At 35.6% G+C, this 20,503-nt stretch overlaps 1 protein-coding gene across 5 annotated transcripts in view; it reads right to left on the bottom strand.

Annotated features, from left to right (window-relative positions):
• The window catches only part of NAA35 (N-alpha-acetyltransferase 35, NatC auxiliary subunit), a 93,804-nt gene that overhangs the window by 47,717 nt on the left and 25,584 nt on the right, over positions 1-20,503 (bottom strand). For all 5 annotated transcript variants that reach the window (XM_019966509.2, XM_019966507.2, XM_070795062.1 and 2 more), the window contains 5 exons: positions 13,210-13,276; positions 13,087-13,130; positions 11,831-11,881; positions 11,086-11,169; positions 10,139-10,253 (listed from right to left, as the gene is read on the bottom strand). In XM_019966509.2, the coding sequence (XP_019822068.1) occupies positions 10,139-10,253; positions 11,086-11,169; positions 11,831-11,881; positions 13,087-13,130; positions 13,210-13,276 (361 nt within the window). The remainder of the gene's footprint in view (positions 1-10,138; positions 10,254-11,085; positions 11,170-11,830; positions 11,882-13,086; positions 13,131-13,209; positions 13,277-20,503) is intronic.

The following is a 20,503-nucleotide window of genomic DNA, read 5'->3' as shown; positions in this document are numbered from 1 at the left end:
GTTTACTGACTCTCTTCCAGCAAATGTAGTCTGCTACTGAATCCATTTAATTTTTTTGTTATTTTTTAATTCTTCAGCTCTTTGATTTCTCTTTTTATATATTTCCTCGTTGAAATTCTCTGTTCATATGCTTGCTTCCTAACCTCAGCGAGCATCTTTAGTAACTGCTGTTTAAACTCTCAATCAGATAAACTACTTAATGTAAGTCACTAAGATCTGTTTCTGGATATTTACCTTGTTCTTTTGTTTGAAATGTATTTCTATGAGTCTTCATTTCTTGACTCTCTATGGTTTCTGTGCATTAGATAAAATAATCACATCTTCCAGTCTTGACAGAGTGGTCTCATGTAGGAGATAAATCTTGCTATATATGAGATGGACCTAATCAATCAGTCCAGCCCAAACTCCTAGGTTTCTCTCAAAGTTTTGTGACCAACCAAGCCTCCTTCCTTGCTCTTAGTGGCTCCCAGGAGTTGAGGGTGTGCCAAGATCCAACAATGTTCCAAAGGAAAGGATCACATTCAGAACCTATATGTACACTCATCAGAAGTTGGATCTTCAGGGAACAGCAGCTGGTAAAGTATGCAGTTAAACTTCTTCCAGGGAGAAATTGGGAGAAGGTTGTTTTTGCCTAATGCTTCTTTGTTGGATCTTGGAGTACAGCCATGGGGAAGGATATCCCCAAACCCATTAACAACTATTTGTTTGATACAGCCCTGTAACTCTTGAATGCAAGCCCCAATGGCTATTAGAACCAGATGACCTGGGGCTTCATCCCTTAGACAGCAGCTGAAAAAGCCTGGGCACTAAATTTGAGTACAAGCTCCTTCTGGGGAGATGCTGTCAACTGGGTTTTATTATTGGAGTGGGCTAAAGGGGAGAAGGTAGGAGAGATGCCTGTTGGCCTCCCCTGTCTCTGGGGAAGTTCTCCGATGTTCCCTAAATGCCTGCTAAATTAGAAGCTTGGCATGCAGGCAGTAGATATTAAAGTATAGAAATAAACCTATTTCAGGGAAAGACTGGAAAATGGCTAATTCTGCTTGTTCCCTGTGTGCTGAGCCCTGAGGGGTAGAGCCAGTTAAGGAATCCTTCTTTGCTATAGTCTTCTGGGTCTCATGAATGGAAATCCCTTTTGCTATAAAAGCCGGGAAATTTGGGTCCCTTGCTTTAGGCAGCAGTCACAAAAGTTGGGGTTCAAATGTACATACAAACTTTCTCCAGGCCCGCAGTAGTAACATGGAATGGGTTAGTGGTAGAAGTAAGGCAAGGTGTCCTCCAGCTTTACTGGCCTCTGGTGAGGGTTGCAGCCAGTCCCTAGTGCTTGTTAAATTAGAAGCTTGGCCCTCAGGGCAGTTTTTACAGTATACGGATAGATCTTTCAAGGAAAGACTGGGAGATGGGCATTTTGTCGGCTTCCTCTGAGTCATAGCAAATGACTGCATTCCCTTCAGTTGTCATAGTCTTATGGACACAAGCCCCACTGACTTTCAGAGCTAGACGTTTTGGAAGCCTACCCTACTGGAAGGAATCTTAAAGCTGGAGTGTTAGATGTAGTGTCAAAACATACTTCACTCCTCAGACAGAACCTGACAGTTGGGGATTCTCTCCCAATTGTATGATGTTGCATCAGGGGTGGGGTTTATGACAAGTGTGTCTCAGTCTTTCCTACCCACTCCAATATGGATATTTCCTCAACTGTCCAATGTGTGTAAGTTGCTCAACTAGTTTCTGGATCTCTTTTAGAGGAAATTGCTCCATGTATAGCTATATATTTGGTGTGACCATGTGAGGAAGGGGTACTTAGGGGCTTCCTATGTCTTCTCCAGTTCCTTTTAGCAAAAATAGTCTTTAGTAAGCAAAACTCAGATGCTAAGTGTGCTTACTGCTATATGGATATACAAGTATGTTTACATACATGCACATTCAAACATATGCATATTTACATGTACATTTCTACCAATACATCAATCTATACATATATACATATATATTAGAAACTATGAACTTAAACCCATACCTTTAATTTTAATCCAACACCACAGAGTTCAATCTAGTTTTCTCCCTTTCTAGAAATTAGTCTAAGTTGGCTCTTCAAGCCTGAGGAAAGTAGCAAAGCATAATTATCAATACATTTATATATATGATCAATTCCACTGAGTGCAAGCAATCTTTGTATCAGTTTCTTGGTCTTCTGTAACAAATGATCACAAATTGTGTGTTTTAAGACAGACATTTATTCTCTCACAGTTATGGAGGCCAGAAGTTTAACATCAGTTTCACTTAGCTAAAATTAAACTTTTAGGTGGGCTGAACTCTTGAAGGCTCTAAGAGAAAATCTATTCCTTTCCTCTTCTAGGTTCTTGAGGCTATTGGAATTCTTTGGCTTACAGTTCAATTATGCTGATTTCTATTTCTGTCGTCACATCACCTTCTCATCTTCTGTGTGTGTCCACTCTCCCTCTGCCTCTGAGAAGGACACTTAGGATGATATTTAGGGCCCATCCAGATAATCCAAGATTATCTCATCAAAAGATTCTTACTTAATCACATGTGGAAAGATCTTATTTTTTCAAAAATAAAGTAACAATTACAGGTTCCGAGAACTGGATCTTGATACTTTTGGGGTTATCAATCATTGAAACCCACCTCCCCCTTAGTCCTGATCTCCACATTCTTTTCAACTTTTCAACAATGACCACATACCTTTTGCTCTTCACTTTCAGGATTTTTCTCTCTTCTTTCCTGAACTCTGCCTGTTTACTTGTACTGTTATTATTTCCTCCTTTGGTCCTAATATTTCTGTTTTGCTTTACAGGGGTCATTTCATTGCTTAATGAATGTTTTGAAAATTTGAAAAATGTTTCTGATCTGTTTTTCATCTGTCTTTTGCATTTTGTTTTTGTTCATTAATTTCCTGGAATATGTGTAAAAACTGTGCAGTTTCTTTATTATTAAATCATTCAGTGAATGCTTTCTGAGCTAGTTATTTGGGTGTGGTGTTAGAGTAACACTCCAGACTATTAGGAAGCCTCAATGACTTACAATTAAGCCACATGTGATATGCCTCTAAGTATTCAAGAGAAATCACCTACTTCCTTTATTGACAGAGATTACCATCTCAAGTTCCTGGTACTAGCACATCATGGCATATACCTCTCTAATGCATGGTTGTTTTAAAATGAAGTCAGCTCCCACCTCTCCTGTACACTGCCAAACCACAAATGAAGCTGACTGGTTGAGGCAGCACAATTTTGCTTCAGCATCAAGTACAGCCCTCAGGAGGGCTTCCCAGGTGGCTAAGTGGTAACAGAATCCACCTGCCAATGTGGGAGACCCAGGTTTGGTCCCTGGTTTGGGACGATCCCCTGGAGAGAAAATGGCAACTCACTCCAGTATCCTTGCCTGGGAAATCCCAGAGAGAAGAGCCTGGCGGGCTACAGTCCATGGCGTCACAGAACAGTCAGACATGACTTAGCGACTAAACAACAGCAGCAGCTCTCAGGAGGTTAAAGTACAATATTACCAGATAATAAACCATCATAATTCTAAACTAATTTTATATTTTAATCCACATTAACTTTTAATTGAGTTTCTTTTATTTAGTCATAAATACATGCCACTCAAGAATCAAATAGCCAGGTGGGAGGGGGGGTCAGGATGGGGGACACATGTATACCCGTGGCTGATCAGTGTCGACATATGGCAAAAGCCACTACAATATTGTAAAGTAACTAGCTTCCAACTAAAATAAATACATTAATTTAAATTTTAAAAATTAAAAAAAAAGAGTCAAATAGCCAAACAAGGTTATTTATAAATCTTCTCCCTCCAATTCCATTTATTTGCTTCTTCCCAGAAGCAATCGTCTTCCACATCCTCTTACCTTTCTTTTTGTGTCTACCTCCATATCACTAAATAACAAGCTTATTGTGCTACTTTATTTCATATTGTTTTTCAGTTTTACACGTTATCTAACTTACTTCAATGTCTAAAAGAGATAAATGTAAAAAGAGAGACACTGAAAATAATATAAAGTAGCACTATAAGCACATATAAATGACATGCATATATGCACTTTGATCCTCTTACCTCCAATACAGTTAGATCAGAATTTTATTATCATCAATGTTTAGCACTATTAAGTAAATTACACTTCACATTTGGGCCCTGGATAACTTCTGCAAGCACAAAAATGTATTTTACTTTCATACATAAAAAGTCTTACTTTTTGTTCACCTTGTATGTACTTAACACTTTAATTCAACCCCAAGTGAAAGTGAAAGTCACTCAGTCTTGTCTGCCTCTTTGAGACCCCATGGACTGGCTCTTCTGTCCCCTGCCAGGCTCCTCTGTCCATAGAATCCTCCTCTGCCAATTCTCTAAATCTCTTCTTTCTACATTAAGGAAAACAGCTATTATATCAATTTCATTGGTGACAACAGATATTGTATCTACTTAGACCCTTGTGACTTTTCTTCAATCTGGACTTGTCTTCCATGTATAACGCTGAGACAATGTATTAGGTTCTTGTTACACTATGACCCTGGGATTTCCTTCATTTTTCTTTCATGCTGGATTTTTATATCCTTAAACTCCATGCTTTCCTTTACTTAATTTACTCTTCTGTTTTAATGAAGCACATTCCAGTAGTCTTGTAAACCTTCTGGGAGATTAGTTTTGTTGAGACTTTAAAAACCTGACATTATCTTTCTTCACAATTAGATGATAGTTTTGGAAAAGGACTCAAGATTCGAAATCACTTCCCCCCCAAATTCTGAAAACACTGGTCCACTGATTTTCTTTTAATCACAACTCTCAGATATAATTAACATACTGTATAATTTATCTATTAAACATATATAGCATAGTTTCTTTTAGTATATTCAGAGTTGTAAAACCACCACCACAAGAAAAATAGGACATTTTTTTCACCCCAAGAAGAAATCCCATATACATTAGCATTCCCCTTTCTTCCCCCTCTCTTCCAGCCCAAGGCTACCACTGGTCAACTTTCTATCTCCATGGATTTGCCTATTTTGCACGTTTTATATAAATGAAAATCATATATGATCTGTTGTGAATTTTTTTTTTCCCACTTAGCATGTTTTCAAAGTCCATCCATGTTGCAGCAGATATTTAATTGCCAAATGCCACTCCACTGCATGTATATACAACATTTTATTTATCTGTTCATCTGCTGAGGGACACCTGGGTTGTTTCTACCTTTTGGCTATTATGAATAAAAGTGCTGTGAGCATTACTGTACAGCTTTTTGTGTAGACATATATATCCATTTCTCCTGGGTATATATACAGGCTGGGTCATGTGATAAATCTAACATTACGTCTTTTGAGACACTGTAAAACTGTTTTCCAAAGTAGCCGCTTATTTTACATTACCACCAGTAGTGTACACAGGTTCCAGTGTCTTCATAACCTTAACACTTGTTATGAAGTGGAATCTTTTCATTTTGATTTGCATTTCCCATGGCATATCTATCTTTTCAGATGTTTATTGGTCATTTGCAAATCATATTCAGAGAAATGTCTAACTTAGATCCCTTGCCTGTTTTTTCACTGACTTAATTTTTCTTTTTACTGATTCTTAAGGTTTATTCCCAGGTTCTAGAGTTTCATATTTTCAGTTCTTAGATTTATGTCACTGATCCATGGCTCAGTAGTGATCCATTTTGAGTTTATTTTTGTTTATGATGTGAGGAGGGGTGGGGAAGGTGCTGAACTTTATCCTTTTGCTCTGGTTATCTAGTTGTTCCACTGTTACTTGTTGAAAATACTTTTCTTTCCCCACTTAACTGTCTTTGCACTTATTTCAAATACCAACTGACCATAAAGGATCATTTTTGGACTTATTCCACTATCTTTATATTAATTTGACTATCTTTATACTAATTCTAAATTCTCTTGATTAATGTAGCATGGTGCTAAGTTTTAAAATCAGGAAGTGTGACTACTGCACCTTTGTTCTTTGTTCCACTGATTTCTAGCTTCCTTTCCTGTTGTTTAAAACTCTGCTGACATTCTGTCTTCATTCTGTGTGTGCAACCTCTTTTCCTCTTTCAAATCTCTTAGGATCTTCTATTTTCCCCAACTATTCTGAAATTACATGATCATATGCCTTTGTAGAAGTTTACTTTCACCCTGGTTATGCTGAGTAGCTCTTTACTGGCACTCTTACCCTAGGTATTTGCTTCATTGACTCCAGGAAATCTTAAATGATTACATGACTTTTTCTTTTTTGACATTTATTTTTTGAACTTTATTTTTGGAAAAACTTTTATTAGTTTACCTTCATTTATCTTATTATTTATCTTTATTAAATAATGGAACTGGACCGAGCCTAAAATATTCTTTCCTTTTTTCTCTTTACTTTCAACCTGTTCATTTTTACTCTACTTTCTCTAAGATTTTCTCAAATTTGCATTCTCTATTTTCTATTAATTATTCTGCTCTTAAAATTGTGAATGTCAAAGAATATATTTTTTCTCTTTTTTATAACATCCTATTATTTTACATACAGAATTTTTTTTTCCATTTTTAAGAGGTATTGTCTTTGCTTGTCTGTTTTGGTCTTTTCTTATAGGCTAGAGATTTCCACCCGTAACTATATACCTAGGCTTGAAGCTGAATGACTAAAAACCTCATTAAGAGCTCTATCAATATAGACAAGGTTTTTGTACCAAACTATTTCATCAGAAGAACCACTATTACCAATAAATTTAGATTTTGCTGATGTTTTTCTCTATCTCTTGGGCTTGCCAGATTTCCCTAAGAGTGTTCCAAATTCTTAAGTGGAATGCAAGAGCTAGACTGCACTGTTCTGGAAGCTGGGAGTGGGGGTACCCACCAGAGCTTGGTGTGTGGGAAAAGCAAGGACAGATGTTACAAAAGTAAATATCTAAATTACCACTTATCTCCCCCATAATGTGTACCATTCAACAGTGCCTGGTATCTGCTCAGTCCAGAATCTCTCTGTTCTGCTATTCAAGAGAATAAACTTCTAGTATTCTGAGGCTCAGGAATGTTATCATGGAGAAAATGGGAGGGAAATCTTTCTGCTTCTAAACAGATTTTCAACCAGATCTCATCAACATAATTCTCATCCTCATTTTCAGAGGTAGCTGATACCCTAAAAAGGAGGCCCTTCAGAGGATCTGCAGTATAAATCTGGACTGTATCTTGACTTTATCAATAGCTAAGAATTCAGTTACTTGAACAGACAGCTCAACATCTGTTTTCCAGCTTCTAAAATTTTGTTGCTACTGTCTTCTTTCCCTTCTTTATTATGTGTGCTCAGTAGTGTCTGACTCTTTGCAACCACACGGATTGTAGCCTGCCAGGCTCCTCTGTCCATGGAATTTTCCAGGCAAGAATACTGAAGAGGGGTTGCCATTTCCTACTCCTAGGGGATCTTTCCGATCCAGGATTGAACCTGAGTCTCTTGTGTCTCCTGTGTTGGCAGGAGAATTCTTTAACACTGTGCCACCTGGGATGTCCCTTTATTAATTATATCTATTCGCTAAAAACCCAAACACTTCTTCATTGTCATTAAGGTTTCAGAAGGTAAATGCATGTGATTAATATACCATTTGAATCATACATCTTTTTTCAAAAGGATGACAAGGCTTCTTTTTTGTTGTTTTTGCTTTTTCAGTCATGCCACGCAGCTTGTGGGATCTTAAGTTTCCCGAGGGATTGAACCCATGTGAAAGTGCAGAGTCCTAACCACTGGACTGCCAGGGAATTCCCCAAGGACTCTTGAAACTGAATGTCAGAGTTGGAGATACACTTCCAAAGTACCTAACAATTAAAGACAACCTAAGTTTGATTAAATTTTTAATTTCTACTAGCAACTGTTAAAGATGCCTGCATTCGAAAGAGTAAATCAAACCTAATCCACAGATAAATGGAAAAGAATATGGGAGAGAAAAATAAACTTTGACAAGTAGAACATGAAAAGTCTCACTGGAGGAAATAATCTGAACATTATTTTGAAGAAGTCCACAGACATATGAAAAGCAGTACAGAATTCACAAGCAATAAAATAGCACAAGCAAATACAAAGAGCAACAATGTGCTTCACTGAATCCTCTGCTTCCCTTGTTTTTTCATGAAAGGTCAACTCAAGGTCTTGAATTCAGAAAGCCCTGATTAACCACATTTACTTCTTCGATTTCAATTAGCACTTAACATGAAAATAATTCCAAAACCTTCTTCCATTTATTTTCCAGAGCAAAATATTTACTTGGTTAGTGGTCTGCTCCATTTAACTGCATCAAAAATCCCAAGCTGCCTTCCTTAAGCATCTCCTGTCCCCAAACCACTTCCACCTCCTTCACTGTCAAGCCATCATATCCACTGAGTAAACCAACCAGCAAGCAATCCTTGAACCAAGTTGGAGTCTTCCTACTTTCTCCCTTAACACCAGTTTCCAAGTTCCCACTTACTATATATTTTTTTCAATAAGAAGATAAAATCAATGCTCAGCAATTTCAAGCTTTAAGTCATTTTGTCACTAGATGCATTCTAGTAACATTAAGAAGGCAAAATGAATAATCTGAGACCCAAATTAATCTACACTAATAGCTATATCACCATTTTCTTAGAATAAACATTACTGGGAAGGTTCTCACTTTTTTTATTATAGAACTGTTTAGCGTCATGCTTAAGCTGGATAAGTACAAAGTTGAGTGAGAGTAAAAAGTGTTTAGCAGAAAACAAAGAACAGAGTACTCCCTAAATTTAAAACTTCACTTGCTTAGTTATTTCAAATGAACTTTATGCAACCCATCTTCCAGAAGCTTACTCATAAACAGACTATAAAACCAGAGAAATAGTTGAGAATATACACATATGTTTTTGTTTTAACTGCTGACTGATCTGAACTACAGGGAAGCCACAAAACATGTGGGCAACTAATGATCCCATGGCAATTATTATCCTCAGTTATAGACCAGAACGAACCATGTAGTAAAGATATGGCAAAAAAAAGAAGCATTAGAATCAAGTCATTTGACTCTTGGTCTGCATCATAATACCTTGTTGATACATAATCAACCAAACTAATTGGAAGCAATGTATTTTACAGTGGTTTTCATAAAGTATTCTCGCACTTGATTTCAAAGTATTGAAGAGTTGTAGAAATGGTAACCTCTCTGTAAACATGTACTAGATAGCTTGCTATGCATAAAAACTTTTACTTTTTAATGTCCCATAGTTACAGAATGCCTCCTAGTCAGTCATCTAACAGTCACCTAATCTTTCCCTTTTCTGTAGAAAATGATAAAATTTTAATGAATTAATAATGAATTTATAAGCTCAGAATAATTATTATCCATAAAGATATCTATATATTGATTGCCTAAGCCAAATTATCTTTGGACTGTTTCACTACCTAATGTATGAGTAAGGAAAAAATTCATGGGAAGGGGAATACCACAACTTATTCTCGAAAAAGGAGGAAAGGAGGCAAAAAAGCAAAGGAATATGAATCAATAAAAACTAGACTTTCTGGTCAGAAGACCAACAACTGTGAAAAACTAATTTTAAAAACATAAATGTTATCTCATTTTAACAAATTTTAAGGATAACCAAAATTGCGGCACATTACTAAAGCGTTAACTTGGTTGGAGTTTTCATAATAAAGGTACACTGTCTCTTTTATTTTTAAGGTATAGTTCATGAATAAAATCTACTGAGTGTCAACAATGTGCCAAGCACTGCAGGATTACACAAAGAAGAGACTCTGGCACAGATGTATTAAAAATCTCATGGAATTACAAGGTAAACTATAATATGATATACTAAAAAAATGTAATAGAGGCATGTGTGAGTACAATGAGGCCACAGAAAATACCCAGGCCTGCTTGGTAGAGTCAGGGAAGACTGAAATCGAGGTGATGACCTCTTAAAGCAGTAAAGTGGAGAGGTGATTAAAGAAAAAGGATGACCATAAAGAAGGGACCATAAACACTCTATATAAAAGCCTATGTAGCAAAACAACCCAAAGTTAGAATGTTTTGGATAGACTGACAAACAATATTTTAGAACAAACCAAACCCTATATACCAGGGATGGGAAAAAACAACAACAAAAAGAGTAGGAACAAAACAGACTATTACCTCCTTTTGTAGTGTCATTCTGGGCCTGGATACCATGATGCAATGAATTATGAATGGCAGAAAGAAGATCTGCTGCTTGAACCATCAATTTTTGAGCTTCTGCAACAGCACTGGTCTAGCAAATAAATCACCAAAAACATTCTTACATATTCTTTCACTGAAAGATATACATTAAATAGGAAAATCCTATAAACAATAATGAAATTATTAAATGCTTGTTGTAATGACATTGGTTTTCACAAACTATTCACTTAATACAAGATGCCCAGATCCTGTTAGGACAGAAATAATTTTTTTACTCATATCAATACTTTGTAGGAACCACTAAAAAACAATAGGAAACATTCTGGTTTATTCTACCAATCTCATGGTTTTTTTTTTTTTTTCTAAAGACATGTAGTCAACTAGAAAATGAGAAACTGTAAGTCATTCATCAAGGTGAAATTTAAAAAAGAGAATTACTGAAGTTTGTATGGGCTGGATCTGTACTCAAAATTAACTATTCACAAATTAGCCTGTAATTTACTTGAGTTAACACAATACACACAAACACACACATACACACAAATATTCACCATCTAAGGGCTGTTTTAGGTTCTATACAAATCTTAAGTTAATTATTTAACTGAATGAAAGAAGAGCCTACCTAAAATTCTCATTTTTAATTTCTCAAATTAACTTCAGAGAAGCAATTTCAGCTTCTACTATTATATCCACTAATAAGCAATACATTATTTTTATATCAACAACAGTCATGGATATGTTAAGGGCACAATGTAAAATTCATGTGCTTTCGGAGAAAATCATCAGGGATATCCTGACATAAACACACCAAATGCTGAGTGCTTTGTATGTGTGCATATACATTCCAAAAGAAAAGTCTCAGAACTACCAAAATCAAGCATTCCATCAAAAACAAAAACAATGAACAGATTAAATATCCTTACCTCTTTCTTAGTAAAGGCTATAAGCACGGTCAGTAACACTCGAGTAAATTTCACTCTGCTGAATACTGCTAAACATTGTTGGTGCTAAAAAAATAAGAAAGGACTAAAAGTTAAAAGATGCAAAGCCTTGTGAAAGAAATTTCGTTTTGAAATACAGTATATTAAGTTCTAAATCTCAGTGTTAATACCTTACAAATATCTTCACTTACAGGCTTTTAAATATCTGAAAATGAGCTGCGTAAAACACAATAAAATGACGCCTATTTTACTGAAACAGAAATATATAATAAAGGTTCTGTATCACAAGGACTGATTTTTTCCCAAGTCAGGAGTTACACTATTATTTCAAAACTGATTTAATTAGTATTTTTAAGAGGACTGATAGAAACATGCTTTAAGCAGAGACAGAAAATTTAGGATCTCAACAAAGGTTTGACAAATTTTGATATTATGTAAGTTCTTGACTTCTGCCAAGTTTTGGTGGATCGTATGAGAAAAAAAAAAATCATTTTTTCTTCCTACGTACCTCATAGGAATATCGAAGAACTCTGAAATCATGTATCTGAAAGAGTTGTATTATAATTCTATCAAAATAAATACAAGGGACATAAACTCCCTTGTAATGTCCAATTTTTAAAGAAATACCTTAAAAAGGGCTTTCATAAATTATAACGCAGTTCATAAAACTACAACATTAAGAGGCAGACTTCTCTGATATTATCTACCAGAAAATAAGTTCAATTACTTCTAGTTCAACTTCTGGGTCTCTTTCTTCTCCTTGTCGACTTCGAGTACTCTAAAATTTTAAAAAAAGGTGAATTAAAACCAACACAAGCCTATAAAAGCATAAATTATTATTACACAAGGTAAAGGAATAAATTAATTTATTGAGTATACACTATAATCTATTTGGAGCAAATATTTGGAAGGAAAACGCTGTATCAATTATTTACCTAATAGTACTATACTTAGTTCATTTTGATATAAAGATCACACAAAGGAAAAGGTATTAAAAACAGCAAAAGCAAAACAATGAATAATATAAGCAAAAGCACATGGTACACAGTACTTCTTTCTTTTAAAAGATCTATTAACTGAAGTTCCTGATGTTCTCAAAACTAACCCAGAGAAAAGAAATGCGATCTTCACAGAATCACATCATAAAGTCACATGGTAAACACTGATCAGTTCTATACTAACACACAAAATCTTCTTAATATATATGTTACACATGGTTGAGTATTCGGGCAAAACCCAAAGGCAATACCACACGAAGATCCGGTAGATCTGGGTTCTAGACCTGGAACTGACACTTAATAATGGCATGCCCTTAAGAAGACTGAAGACAGGTTACTTGGTGTTTTTGAGCTCTATTTTCTTCATTTGAAAGTGTAGTTTATTGCCTAATACACTGAATAACTGTAAATATCAAATAAGACAATAATGCAAAACCGTTTTGACAACCATGCTGTGTTATATAAGTGTAAAAAAAATAATAGAAATATAATTTTTCATTTTTAATCTCTATCAGAACAAAATCATCATGGTCATCTGGCCAAAGGGTGTCTGTCGCTCATAGGTTTTTACCAGATTTGAGAAACTACTATTTATCCCACTCTTCTACTATGTTCTAGACACTGTCCTAACCATTAAAAATACAAAGGTGAAAAAGATAATCCTTACCTTTGAGGAATTTAAAACTCTAGCATCTTATGCTATTCTTAAAACAGCATACTAAAATTCTAAAACAGTGGCAAAAAATTGAAAAAATTTTAAATGGTTAAATTTTGAGTACTTGAAAGGAATATTAATTCATCAGAAACCACTCCAGTAGTCTTCAAACTCATTACCAAAAAAAGGTATAGCATACATAAAGGAACTTGGTAGTCTTACCTAGCTATTTGTAATTTGCTTACTAGTTATTTGTAATTAGCTAAAGTTAACCTGACATTTAGAAGAATATAAATATCCTATACTAAAGAAAAGAGAAAGAAAATATACCTTTACTCTTCTTTGCATGTCATCCTCCACATCTTTTAGCATGCCTAGAAATAGAGACAATGATTTTAAGAGGAAACAAATTCAAACGTAAAACTTGTGAATTACCTTTATAAATGGTTTTACCTGTAACTCGAAGATCTGTCACACTGTTAGCCATTTTAAATCCATAAGTCATTGACTGAAAATCTTCCTATATAGAAAAGCAATAATTAGGCCCTTGAATAGCAGCAAAACCTTTTATCATTTTTCTCTTACAAAATCACTATTTGCTAAAAGGACATGGTAATAGAATGTCACCTCAATATTGCTATCATTCACCCAACTTTCTTTATAGTCATACCATGAAAACACCACATTCTAATGCTATCTCTATACCCTTAATTTCAACTGTTTATCCTTAGGCTATTTAAACATACTTGCATTTAATATGTTCATCTGCAAAACAATGCTTACGATAATATTACAAATTATTCCCACCAACAAAGAATTCTCACATTTACAGATGAACAATACATACATAAAAATTACCATTTGATGACAAGGTTGCAAAATTTAGACAACATTCTTCAAAACTTATGCATCTTTTCACACACTGTTAGGCTACAAAAGTTAAGCTTTTCAAACAGAATTACTCAAAGTGCCAGCAGAACTACATTCCCACTTCAAACCACTGTAAAGAAAAAAATGATTCAAATATGGGTTCCCACTCTCAAAATAATTTAAAACACTGCTGAGATATTAGCAAATTAAGTCATTTGCTGGATCCACTATGAAGAGTTTAAGATCATCTGGCTGATTTTGGCTAAGAAGTTAAAAGCTTTAATACAGGAGTGTTTCTGCCATATTACAATTCTTATAAAATGTATAAAAAAGTCTAATATAATGGAATAACAGACATTCACAGCAGTGGCCAGAACTGTAGAGAAATTTCCAGACTCAACAAAAACATCAGTAAGCATGCAATTCATGTCAAACACTAAACCTTACAAAGAGAATGAAGTACAAACAAATATCCCAGTCTCAAAGAACTCAGTAGAATTGTATGCCTCACAAGACTGGGTCTTTTAAGTCTCAGGTTGTATTACAGAGCTATAAACGTAGCTTCTGGATGAAGCTTATACTCTTATCTCTATTTGGACATCAAATAGGATTCTCAAATTGTACACGTGTAAATACGAACTTTCATAGTGTTTACCACATTCCTAAAAGGCACTCCTATCCATTCCATTATTCAAGTAGGAGTGAAGAACCGCAGGAATCAGAACACAAATAATTTAGAAACAGAGGTGGTGGCATGCTTCATGCTTCAAAGATCATAAGGGGTGACAAAGACGAAGTCTAAAGTATGGTCACTAAAAAGATAAACCCTAAATGTTTCCGAAGAGAAAACAGGAGTCAAGAATCAGGATGGTAACACTGGAATTCTAAATCAGTGAAGCGCCCCAGGCTGCATTCCCAAGCTGGTGCTTCCCCGCCCAGACTAAGCGCCGCACGGAGGGAATCAGGGTCCCGGTGCCCCTGGCTTGGGGAGGCAGCAGGAACAATGCCTTCAAAATTCAGAGGAAAATTATTTTCCAGCCTAGAAGTCTACTATAGCCAAACCATCGACCAGGTGAAAGGGTAGGGAAAACATTTTCAGAGATACAAGGTCTCAAAGAAAAATCCCTTCCCTGTCTCCCCAAAGAAACTGGAGGTACTGAACAAGCAAGGTTATAAACTACGAACAATACAGGCATAAGATCCAGGTAACTAGGGATCTAACAAAGAGAGAGGGAAGTGGAATTTCCAGAAGAACAATGCAGAGAAACCTGGGATGACAGCTACGCACGGGGGCTAGAAAGCAAATGAGCCAGCTAGAGAACAAAGAAGAATATTAAAAAAGAATTGTATATTACTGGATGTATATATACATGATAAAATATACAGATTATCTGATAGTTTAATAATAATGGGAAAGGAAGAAGGACATAGAAAACTAAGCAAACTCAAAAGAAATAGTAGTTACTGCCTTTAAGAAAAAAAATTTGTATGAGTAAAAGAAGCATACACTACTCTGGCTCATCTGTCATTAATATTTATACAGTCACAATAATATCTGTAGTGAGTGATTTAACATAAACTGAATTATTATTTGGAGTGAGGGAGAAGGTAATATATGAATGCTAAGTATACACTAAAAATTTGATGCTATACACTACCTAAAGGTTGATAAATTCTTAAACCTAGAAACTAGAATATTAGCCTATTATACAGAAATATGGAAACTGTAGGAAAAAGCTAAAAGAATTGATTATTATGAATGGATAAAGAAAGAGGAGACCACTGTACTTTTTCATTATACACTTTGTGGGCTACAGAGAAGAAAAAACAGTGGCCAGATTCAGACATTCGCAAGGTAAAAGAATCAGGATGTAGGAGGTTAAAAAAAAAAAAAAGTAATCAAAGATAACACTAAAGACATCATTTTGCAAGACAGAAGAAAAGCCATTTGATAGGGGAACTGTGGTTCCCATTTTGCACATGAGCAACATATTAAAAGAAATTTCTTTGGGCAAATGAGAATGTCTCCAGTTTAGGAGTAAAAACAAAGCAGAGACATAATACATAATCATTAGGAACTTCAGAAGCATCCATTTCAAACAAATTATTTGTTGATTTTAAGTCATTCATTATTTATTCATTACCAGGCCTCTAAAGGATTTTACTAGGCAATTAACTTTTTTTAAATTACCAAACTGAGACAAATTCATCTGAACTATCTGAAAAGTTTAACAAAACAAGAAAAATATCTTTCCAGACTAGGAACTAACTTTTGTTTCTCCAGATTTAGTTTTACATCATTGGTTACACTGTGTGCTGCCTTCTTAATCTTTTAAAGTATGCATTTTCCCATGATATTAAATACTGTCATCTCTCTATATTCATTACACATAATCATTATTATATATGATACAGTAAGCACAGTTTATTTCAACCATAACCCTAATGGTAGTATTTTGATCAACACCAATTTTCACTATTAAAAACTCTGATTAATGTATTTGGGCATTAAGTGTCCATATGCCTAATAATTTCTTTAAGGCTGAGTTCTAAAGGTGAACTAACTATTTTAAATGGTTATCAGTAAGTTTAAAACTTTTGATATATACACCGCTAAATTGTTTTCCAAAGCAGCTATGTTAATGCATACTCTCACTAGTAAAATATATATTCTTATTTTAAATACCGTGTAGATGAAAAGTGAACTATTAGATTTTCTTGGATTACACTGAGCCTAAATTTTTTAAATGTTATGACCATTTGATAACGTTCCTCTATGAATAAGCTATTTATTTTACTACCATTTATTCATTTGGGTTTTACTCTCATCTTTATTTGAATGGGATTTTAATACACCAAAACTGACTTTTTTTTTTGTATTTTTCCTAAGAATTTTTTCTATCAGCTTTTCTCCTATTAGTCCTTTTCTTTAGGATTTCTTTCATCTCTTACTAAGTCCTTCATCCAGAGAGTATGCAGAAATTTGAACTGAAAAAATTATAAAAATTTTTTGTTTACTTAGAAAGTAATACAGGTATATAATAAAAATTACAATACAAACAAGTATATACTCTGATCCTCAATACCTTAGTTATTTTCTTGTGTATGATGATTTAACTAACTACCTCTTTTTAAAAAAAGAACAAAAATGAACAAACATATTTTACATTAATTTGGAGATCTAATTTGTATAAGTAAGCCTACCCCCTCCTTTGTAAAGGGCGCAAAACACTTATTTGGCAGTAAGTGAGGGTAGTGTCATTTAACGTCTTGTACTGATGGACATTAGTTTCCAGACTTTAGTTACTACAAACGCTACACCTCATGTCCTTGAACATAGATCTTTGGCGATAAGCTTGAATATATTTATAGGCTAAATTCCTAAAACTGAAACTGACGAAACAAGACAAGCATTTTAAATCATAGATAGTACCAAACTACTCTTTTAAAAAGTTGTAGAATTTACACTCCCATCAAAAATGCATGAATCTTTGTTTATGGTACAATCCTGTCCTAACTAATAAATGTGGAAAGAGTGCTGGAATTCAAAATCATCATTTTAAAGTCAACACACTAAGATTAGTCCAAGCAAGTACTGTGAATGGATACTACATATATATGGAGAGATTTTTAATAAGCAGGATATTTATGTGATCTTAAAGAGTTTCCCTACATATTGCTTACTATATACACAAGATTAAAAACAGTAACCATGAAAATGTGAACTGGTGCAGGCACTATGGAAAACAGTATGGAGGCTTCTCAAAATAACTAAAAGCAGAGTTGCCATGTGATCCTGCAATCCCACTCCTGGCCATATATCTGGACAAAACTATAATTCAAAACATACAGGCACCCCAATGCTCACTGCAGCACTATTTACAATGGGCAAGACAAGGAAACAACATAAATATCCATTGACAGATGAATGGATAAAGAAGATGTAGTGTGTGTGTATGTCTGTGTATATATACACACATACACACACATATATGCACAACAGAGTACGATTCAGCCATAAAAAAGAATGAAATACCATTTGCAACAACATGCATGGACCTAGAGATTATCTACCCAAATGAAGTAAATCAGAAAAGACAAATACCAAATGATGTCACTTATAAGTGAAATCTAAGATATGACACGAACTTACATATGAAAGAGAAACAGACTCACAGACATAGAAAACAGTCTCATGGTTACCAAGGAGGGCAGGGGAGGGATGGACTGGGAGTGTGGGATTAGCAGATGCAAACTATTATACACAGGACAGATAAACAACAAAGTCCTATTGTCTAGCACAGGGAACTATATTCAATATCCTGTGATAAACCATAAAGGAAAATAATATGAAAAAGAATGTGTAAATACATGTATAACTGTATAACTGCATCACTATGATGTGTAGCAGAAATTGACACAGCAATGTAAATAAACTACACATCAATATTTTTTTTTTAAGTAACCATATAGTAATCAGAAAGCACCTTGATGGGGTGAAAAAGTCACATTACCATGGAGGGACAAATGGACAGTCTATGTCTCAGATATGAAACCATAAAAAGGACACATTATTACTCATGTCATATTCCAGCCAGGACTGCATAATATAAATCTAATCATGAGGAAAGAGTAGACAAGCCCCAAGTAAGGAACATTCTATTAAATAAGGAAAGCAGGAGAGGGCTATGTTTTCCAAAAATACCAATGTCATTAGAGACAAAGGATGAGGAACTGTTGTAAACTAAAGGACACTAAAGAGATATGCAACTAGATGTAGGACATGGTCAGACTGGATCCCACACTGTAGAGAAAAAACACTAAGGACGTTTACTAAGTCAACTGACAGAAAGAGAATACGGGTAGGTAGTGGAGTGGTATCATAGATTTGCTGAGGTAGATCACTGCGCTGTAGTTGTGTATGAGCGTGTCCTTTTCCTTACGAGGTGCATATTGACGTGTCTCAGTGAAGTAGCTCAGTCGTGTCCGACTCTGCAACCCCGTGGCCTGTAGCCTACCAGGCTCCTCCCTCCATGGGATTCTCCAGGCAAGAATACTAGAGTGGATTGCCATTTCCTTCTCCAGGGGATCTTCCCGACCCAGGGATCGAACCAGAGTCTCCTGCATTGCAGGCAGACACTTTAATCTCTCAGCCACCAGGGAAGCCTCAGAGAAGAAGATCAAAATGTACACAGCTCACTTGCCAATAGTTTGGAAAAAGATACATATATACATACATACATGAGAGAAAAAGTGAAAAATGACATGATAGGTTAACAGCAGCTGAATCTGAGTGTTCTTGGTGCTATCACTGTTAACTGCTGTTATTTGGAAAACATTTCCAAATCAACTAAAATTTTTTAAAGTTAAAAAAAAAAGGAAAACAATGACTATTCATATCCTACACACACACACACATCCCCCTAGCATGTCAGTGCCTATTATAGGTAAAAAAAAAATGGTATCTCACAGTTTTAACTTGCGTTTCTAATATGAGGTTAAACATCTTACATTTAATGACCATTTTATTTCTATAAACTGCCTTCTGATTTTTAAGCAAATTTTATATCTAAAACATTTTCTCTCTCTACAATTTACTTTGACGTTGTTATAAACTGAATGTTTGTGTCCCTCTCCCACTCCCAAATTCATATATGAAGTTCTAATGCCCAATGTGATAGCAATTGGAGGTGGAGCCTTTGGGAGAGTTCTTTCAACAACGAGTTGCAAGGCTTAAAAAAATAAAAAAGAGAGGGAACCTACAGACTGAAACTTAAGACATATCAACCAATAGACTGACTGGGTGCCCTCAAAATTTATGTTGAAACAACCTCCAACATAATAGTGCTGGGTGATGGATCCTTTAGAAGATCCATGAGGGTGGGACCCTCAAATGAGATTCAGTCAGTCACTCAGTCATGTCCGACTCTTTGCGACCCCATGAACTGCAGCACGCCAGGCCTCCCTGTCCATCAAAAACTCCCGGAGTTCACTCAAACTCACATCCATTGAGTCAGTGATGCCATCCAGCCATCTCATCCTCTGTCGTCCCCTTCTCCTCCTGCCCCCAATCCCTCCCAGTATCAGTCTTTTCCAATGAGTCACTCTTCGCATGAGGTGGCCAAAGTACTGGAGTTTCAGCTTTAGCATCATTCCTTCCAAAGAACACCCACGACTGATCTCCTTTAGAATGGACTAGTTGGATCTCCTTGCAGTCTAAGGGATCCTCAAGAGTCTTCTCCAACACCACAGTTCAACACCACAGTTCAAGAGCATCAATTCTTTGATGCTCAGCTTTCTTCACAGTCCAACTCTCACATCCATACATGACCACTGGAAAAACCATAGCCTTGACTAGAAGGACCTTTGTTGCCAAAGTAATGTCTCTGCTTTTGAATATGCTATCTAGGTTGGTCATAACTTTCCTTCCAAGGAGTAAGCGTCTTTTAATTTCATGGCTGCAATCACCATCTGCAGTGATTTTGGAGCCCCCAAAAATAAAGTCTGACATTGTTTCCACTGTTTCCCCATCTATTTCCCATGAAGTGATAGGACCAGATGCCATGATCTTAGTTTTCTGAATGTTGAGCTTAGTGTCCTTATAAAAGAGACTCCAGAGAACTCCCCACCCCTCCTTCTGCCTTGTGAGGCCATAGTTAAAAGAGGAACCAGGAAGCAGGCCCTCACCAGGCACCAAATCTGCTGATGCCTTGATCCTAGACTTCTCAGCCTCCAGAACTATGAGAAATAAGTAATTGTTCGTAAGCCATCCCAGGCTACGGTATTCTGTTATGGCAACATAAATGGACTAAGGCAGATGTAAAATGCTGATAAAGTAAGTTTCAAGGGTGCCAACCAATTATTCCAGAACTATTTG

Source organism: Bos indicus, chromosome 8 (assembly GCF_029378745.1).
Source record: "Bos indicus isolate NIAB-ARS_2022 breed Sahiwal x Tharparkar chromosome 8, NIAB-ARS_B.indTharparkar_mat_pri_1.0, whole genome shotgun sequence".
In the NCBI taxonomy this organism is placed as follows: domain Eukaryota; kingdom Metazoa; phylum Chordata; class Mammalia; order Artiodactyla; family Bovidae; genus Bos; species Bos indicus.
The sequence above is the reverse complement of the archived record's forward strand: the minus strand, read 5'-3'. Positions and strand labels throughout refer to the sequence as shown.